Here is a 7,792-nt window from a genome sequence, read left to right on the forward strand (position 1 = left end):
CGGACAGAGCAAAAATTAAAATAACACGTGTCTGGGGTCTGTACCAACCCCGGACAGAGCAAAATACACTTGTCTGGGGTCAGTACCAACCCCAGACAAAGCAAAATACACTTGTCTGGGGTCTGTACCAACCCCAGACAGAGCAAAAATTAAAAATTAAAAATAACACTTGTCCGGGGTCTGTACCAACCCCGGACAGAGCAAATTACACTTGTCCGGGGTCTGTACCAACCCCTGACAGAGCAATATTAGCTCCACCCCCTGACAGGGGTATATAAAGCGGGCAAACGGCATACGGGATTCAGTCTCCAGCCAGCCGTCACCAGCGTAAGAACAGTCTAAGGATCCTCCTGAACTACTACCCTTGTAAGTTAACTCGTTTAACTATTGATTCTTTAAGCCTTGTTATTTTACTATGGCTATTGTTATTAGTGCAATTGGACATTTTCCACTGTCACACACCAATTTTTGCCTGTGTACCACGACACTTTTTACGTCAACACCCTTGTAAGTTAACTTGTTTAACTATTGACTCTTTAAGCCTTGTTATTTTACTATGGCTATTGTTATTAGTGCAATTGGACATTTCCACTGTCACACATCAACTTTGCCCGTGTACCACGACACTTTGACGTCGACAACAGCATAGGTAATGAATCCTATCGAAATTTTACGTGGCCTCCGTAGCCCTAAGATAGTTTGGGATCTCAATGCCGTTCACGAGCATCACATCAGTTACTACGAGACAATCACAACCAAGCAACTTTCCATGATTGTGCGCCCTTACCCTAGTGGTTGGACGATGCCTAAGAAATGGCGTTACTTATGGCTCCCGTCAGCCTCCCTACTGAAACAGGTCGCTGATATTACAGCCTCTGAACGAACCCAAGAATCAGACACGACAAACCAACCTGTCGAAACTCAGTTACCACTGCTTGAAGTCCCAACCACCGCTTTAATCCAACATCCTGAGATTAAGCCAGCCGAACAGACGGCCACGGAACCAACTTTTGTTGAATATACACCTACTTTTAAACAGCCTAAACGGAGAATCTCTAGATTCTCCCCTATGGGCCTTAATTGCTCAGCCAATATTTTTTGTTTTCAAATACAAAGAATATTTTTTAAACTCTCTCTAATCTATTCTTGATTAGACGACACCAACAGCTCCGGTTCTCTTCCACAACGAGCCGACTACACCTTCCTACATTCGGGAATTCTACAACTAAAAATGTAAGCATGTTTTAAAGGCTAGCATCCTGTAAGCCCTGGCACCCCAACCGTATACAATGCGCCCATGCCCCGTGTGAATCGTCAGGGGGACGATACGGCGGCTTCCAGCGCGTATACGTAATAAGGCTCGTTTCACGTACTCGATAAACGTCTTTAATATTTGGGGACCTTTCAGCGGTTCTTGGCCTTACTGGCGGCAAAAATGGACCACGGAGACGTGATGTATCCTGGCCAAGTCAGCTTAGCCCTCCCGTTAGCTGTTTAGGAAACCAAATATTCTGTTTGGCGTAATCGATAAACGCTACCGCTATGCCGGGTCTGGTTTGACCAGTAACCCTTCGTAGTGTGTTTTCAAACCACCTTACAACCATTTGGCGGTTCTCGATCTAGCTGGAGGCTGGCCCAGCCGCTCTGGCGAAAAGGTTAATCGTGAGGGTGTCATTGAGCAATGCACCCGTTACTGTGGCTCGCACTCGTTCTGAGTCGTGAGGGTTGTCAAACAGCGCAACCCGCCAAGCCCGGTTCACAACCTACCCGATCTCCCGTTAGCCTTATGTGTTGTCTGAATTCTGTGGTTCCTGTCGTAATGTCAGGTAGATAAGTGGACCAACTTTGGCTGCAGGGTCGAGTTTCCACTATTTTTTTAGCTTATAGATCATAAGACTCTTTCTTTTTCTTTTCTGCCCTCCCGTAATCGTTAAACTTAGTTTTTTCTTCTTACATAAAAGGGGTGTCCAGTGGCTGTGGCTCTGCCACAGCCGGCCCATCTAAACTATAAGAATATAGGAATGGGCCGAAATTCTTGTCCTCGCAAGAGGACGGTTTAGACTTCCTACTGACGAACTGGAGAAACACCTCTTTTTTCCGCTATCTCCCTCCGTACTTTATATTGTTTAGCTTGATAAGAACAACGATAATTACTATGTAATTTTCGCCTGACGGCCATCCAATCACGGATCCGGAACAAACGATACCATCGCCACCCTCAGATGGGACGAGGGTTATTACTAATTATTCACGTGATCACGGTCGCCCCATCTGCGGGTACCGATGACAACTTTCACCACGTGGATTTCTCTATACGGTTGAAAAAGACAGACAACTGCAAGTTGGAACATGAGACAATTCTGTGAGGGTACAAAAAATGCTAGGCAAGACTGATAATGAGTTAGCGGGCTTTAATGGCGTTCAGCCACCCGTTCCTCGTTCCCGAGTATGGCCGCACACTAATGAGTCTCGATGGAAGCTATAACGATTGTTCGAGGAGGCCTTCATTGGTCATAATCGTTCATCACACAAGCCCTATCGCTCAGTGCGGTAAGTTTTTACGCTCGGGTTTGTCTCGCGGCACTCTTCGCTATTTTTCCGACCGGGTAGTAGCAATTGCTCATTTTCCCAAACGGTAGAAGCGTTGTGGTGCGGGGGCAGTGGTGCACTCGCTTGGTTTCGCACGATTCATTACGCACTCGTGCTCCTCGAGACGACCACCGGTCTATGACTGTTATACAACTAATCACGCTGGTTAACGGTATTAACGCTTGGTGTATCGCCTTTTTTTGGCTGCCTATAAGACTACGGGACATTAGCGCTGGTTGTTTCGGTCGGCCACTTTTGTACGATAAAGCTCTCGTTCCTATTACGGTGGTCTCTTGTCTGATTAGCCGTGAGAACAACATAAGGAGAACTACCTCCAGCACCGAGGGGTGGGGTGGTAGTGTTTACTTTATATGAGTGACCATTTCTACCCCACCTATCGACGTGGACGGTGACAGATCAACGAACTTAAAAACAACCTTGATCTGCTACCATAGCCACTATACTGGTTAAGGGGACGCGTGCGATTCTGCGCATGTGAAATAACAATGCGTGAATTTGCAAGCGAACCTACCTTGCCACTTAGCTATACATAATTATATGTATACTCTCATTGTCTGGTACGGGAATATAACTATAACTATTCCCATAGGGCCATGCATGTATCACGTGACTACGTGACAATTGAAGGCAAAGAATATAATCTAAGCTTCATCATCATCCCAGCCACCGATAACGGGGGCAATGGCACGAAATGGAATACGTTCTTTCGACGTATTAATTGGACATCATCGGTATCTATACCGCACTCCTTCTACACACTTGACTTGGGTAACCAAGGCAAACATGTCTACCATCCTTGCGCACCATTCCACCTCGCCCGTGATGAGGTCAAGGACTGGCTCATTTGGAAAAAGTCGTGGTTAATGAAACCACCGATGAAGTAGCTAAACTACTTATGTTTAAAGACGGCATCGATGCCAAAACACTGGTGGAATCGGATGATTTCAAAACAGGCATATCCTCCCACATCCAACATGATGTCTGGACTACACAATTAGCTAATTCTAGCAAACAACTGGTCACTACCCAAGACACCATCAAGAAGGCTATTAGCCACGGGCTCGATAATATCACTTCGGTGGTGAGCAAAAAAATACAACAGGAATTCCGGAACCAGAATTTCCGACGTAACAACTGGCGTGACGACGACTATGACAGACAATCATATCGCCGCCCGGATGATTACAGCCGGAACCAGCGTCAAGCTGAGCAACCAATGTATCAACCAACCATTGGTACACCAACTATAGCCATCAACCCAGCCCCACAACAGCTCAACCAGCAGCTGGCAGCCCCACAGGGCTATTGGAACCCGGCAATCGCCAACCAACCAACAGGCTTAGTCTATGCCTCACCTCAACCGGTTCAGCAACAACCGGTTCAGCAACGTACTCAATTCAATAATAATTTGTAATTGTTTGAGAAAAATAAAAAAATTTTTACCTACACCATAGGTACTGAAATTCCGTACCGTAATTTTATAACAAGGGTCAGCACGGGCTACAAACCCCATATCTACCCGACCGTTAAGGCATTAAATCGGATGCTCCGAAACCAGGTCCTTATAAACCAATCTCACTACAATATCTCTGATGAAGAGATTGAGGCCCTCTGCCTCGGACTTAACTTCATACCATCGGACATTAGTCCGGAAGCGAAAGAAGCCAACTCCAGCAACCTTAACCAAGGTGTCAGCAAACTAATTAGAGCAATCAACATCAGCCTACATTTTGGAGATAACTCCAGTACGAATACAAGGAAGGGACGACTAACTAAGTTCCTCCCGAGCACTTGGGACCCCCTACCCGATCATGGACACAAATTCCAGCTGTGATCGATATCCTGGACAATATCATGAGCGTACCAAACGGTGCTGAACATGTGGGAACTCCCCAACCAATTATAGAAGCAATCGAGAAACTTCAATCAGAAACCAAACTACACATCCTTAAAGCGGATAAAGGCCGGAACACAGTAATCTGGGAAGCAGACGCCTACGACAGGGAGGCAACTAGACAGTTGTCAGACATAACTACGTATACGGAATTAACCTTATCTGAGTATCACTCTCACCTCCAACGAATCCATTGCCTATGTGAGACTCTCTCTGAGAATCTACTAGCTAATGGTTACATAACAACAATGGAGGACGAAGCAATACGCTCCACCGAAACACGTGGAGCATATATTTACTTTCTGCCCAAAACCCACAAAGACATAAACAAAACAAGCTTAACATTTCCTGGGCGACCAATTGTTGCTACCTTCACATCAGGAACTTATCTACTCGACAAACTGATAACAGAGGTTACTGCACCTCTCCTCCCCCGAATACCGGGTTCACTAATTGACACTAGCGACCTCGTGGATAAACTTCCTAAACAAAAGTTACCTGAGGGTACACTCATCACCACAATGGATGTGACCAGCCTATACCCAAACATACCATGGGGTCCTGGCATAGAGGCCGCAACCTCATTCTACACCAGCAACCTGGAATTCTTGCAACAGGTCGCGGAACAAAACAATCTACTCCGACCACCCCACCCAGCACTATTCAAAAGAATTCTCAACACTGTCTTATGCAACTCTATCATTAACTTCAAGGATATACGGTTTTTTCACCAAACCAAAGGCACGGCCATGGGTTGTTGTATCTCGGTCTATTTCGCCAATTGCTATATGTTCCACCTTACTCAACCGGTGATCGAAAGACCTCCAGGTTGGCTTATCACCTTCCTAAGATTCATAGACGACATTCTCATCATCTCGAATCACACGGGACCCAACGAACTACCTGAATTAATTAAATCTATAACTACGGAGCATATAGCGTATACACACACGCAGCCCAGCCAATCGGACAATTTTTTGGATATCACTATCCACCTCAAAGCTTCTACCAACACACTTGAAATCTCACCTTATACTAAGGAAACGGCCTCGGGAGCCTATTTACACCCAGCCTCCAATCACCCCGGTCATGTCCTTTCGGCCATACCGTACTCTCAATTTTTAAGATTACGACGAAACTCGTCTACAATTGATATATTCAAAAAACACGCCCGAAAAATGATGACCGACTTCAAAATTATGACATACGACAAGAAACTACTCAAGCGCAGCTATAATAAGGCCCTTTGCGGGAACCCAACATTGACTAGTACTACGAAACAGACTAATAACGACGTATTCCGGCTCATTACAACATTTAACAAATACACTAACTGGAAACACAAGTTGTACCAACTAAAAAACCTCTACAACTATATCCTGGACCATTACAGTAAAAATGGACCTTTCCAGAACTGGAAACACATTCGGGTACTCCAAGCTAAGCGTCCCGCAATCGTCTTCACTAACGGACCTAGCATTAACTCCAGATTTTCTGGACAAATCAAGAAACCGTTCAACACCTACCCAGGTGGGACGCAGGCTAACATGGGACTCACCAGTACCCAGCACGATACATCGCAACCAGGCAGAAGCTACCCAAGCCTCCACAGCCCTTACACCACGCTGGAATTCACCAACACAAACCAGCAACATGCCAGACCAGGCCCAACATATCAATCTCGACTGGGCGGCCCACATCGTCGAAACCCGACAAGGGAACACCAACTCGGGCACAGTACAAAGAATACTGGATCGGGGACTAACATCCAGGCAGGGAAGCCTTGACTGGGGCAACACCTACCTTCGACGGAAGGGGAAAACCCTTAAAGAATACTATATGTTAACACCTACCCAACCAAAACACCGCGGAACCATTTTGTATAATGGAAATACAGCGTATCACTTCTCCAGAATCGCACCTGCATCATCCCGGCCCTTTAGGCCGATCTACAAATTCCTCTCGCAAACTGGATCCCATGACTGGATCTCGATCGGCCGTGAAGATTTTGAATTATTGGAGCCTTTGGTGCCCACAGCCAAACACCTGGCTGCACTCTCAGCCTTAACACAACAATAAGTTCTGTATAACACTTGCACTTCCTAATAAACTGGTTGTCCTTTCCTGGAAAAAGTCTGCTCAAGTCCTTTCCATTGAATAAAACACCGTGCTAAACATACCAATCGGGTAATAAGACATCTCATCATTCTTCTGGACCAACCAGAAGAATGCAAAGACAACAACAACAACAACAACAAAAAATCACACACTGGTTTCTTACCTATTACGGTGCCAATTAGTTTGATTGTAATATGGTTGTTGACCATCCAGGGCCAAACGTTCTTCATCGACTTAAAAGGGGTCACCGGGGGGCAGCTTAATAATTAAATAAACACCAACTACTGAACACAAGGGATACTACCACCAAACTGAGCCAACTCATTTGGTTGCCTTTTCTTATGACTGTTCCAGGTCTTTTCCATTCAACAAACACCTTGAGGTGCTCTTACAACAAGAAAACCTCACGCAATTATGCAACAGAGAGGGCTTGGCAACAGGCCTCGCTTGGCTCGACCTAATCGCTCTCCACGAGGAATTAGGTAACCAACCGATCCGTTATTACTCCCGGTTGCCGGAGCACTTCCAACACCTACTCAAGAGTGACGACACATGGATCACACTGGATATTTCTATCTATAACCATGCGGGTCTCTCCGGGACCGCAATCAAACGGATCGCATATAGACAAATCCGATTCGACCCGGGGACCAGAACCAGGATCCTATGAAATTATTAACCCTACCACAAAACTACATTTACTGGTTTAACCTACCAATAGGATTTACCGCGAACTTATGTGACTTTAAAGCGATTTACTTCTCGCCTCTTGTGTTCGAGGTCCTGCACCCCGTAACCAACAACGGACCACTATCTATCAAACTCGCCACACGGCCATCCAAAGACGACGTTGAATGGTTAAAAAACCAACGCGACAATCCTAGACGCCACAAATGTATGTACATTAATTGTCTCGAATTGGCCTGTTGCCCAACCCTATTGGTACCCACCATTGAAAATGGTGGAACAACACCCCACAAGCATTGTACCAGTTTTTTCTGCCCGCGATGCTACGAAATGTGTCCTATCAACTCGGACTTATAATAAACAAATTGGAACATGAAAACAATTGACTGAGTTCGAAATAATCAAACCTACCTTAAACCTAACTTTGCTTATCCTAAAAAATAATCCTGAAAAAAACCTACCCTAAGAACAAACCTATAATTA

At 45.4% G+C, this 7,792-nt stretch overlaps 1 protein-coding gene and 1 long non-coding RNA gene across 2 annotated transcripts; both read left to right on the forward strand.

Annotated features, from left to right (window-relative positions):
- Positions 1-320: 320 nt before the first annotated feature.
- On the forward strand, positions 321-1,593 carry LOC123475771. The gene is made up of 4 exons (XR_006651079.1): positions 321-366; positions 433-507; positions 574-649; positions 1,155-1,593. It is a non-coding gene; the product is annotated as an uncharacterized LOC123475771 (long non-coding RNA).
- A 1,912-nt stretch (positions 1,594-3,505) lies between these two features.
- Positions 3,506-4,444, forward strand: LOC123475718. Its single transcript, XM_045178712.1, has 2 exons — positions 3,506-3,998; positions 4,065-4,444. The coding sequence occupies exons 1-2, from the start codon at positions 3,506-3,508 to the stop codon at positions 4,442-4,444; spliced, it is 873 nt and encodes a 290-aa protein (XP_045034647.1).
- Positions 4,445-7,792: the final 3,348 nt, after the last annotated feature.

This window comes from Daphnia magna, linkage group LG9 (genome assembly GCF_020631705.1).
Source record: "Daphnia magna isolate NIES linkage group LG9, ASM2063170v1.1, whole genome shotgun sequence".
Classification (NCBI taxonomy): Eukaryota; Metazoa; Arthropoda; class Branchiopoda; order Diplostraca; family Daphniidae; genus Daphnia; species Daphnia magna.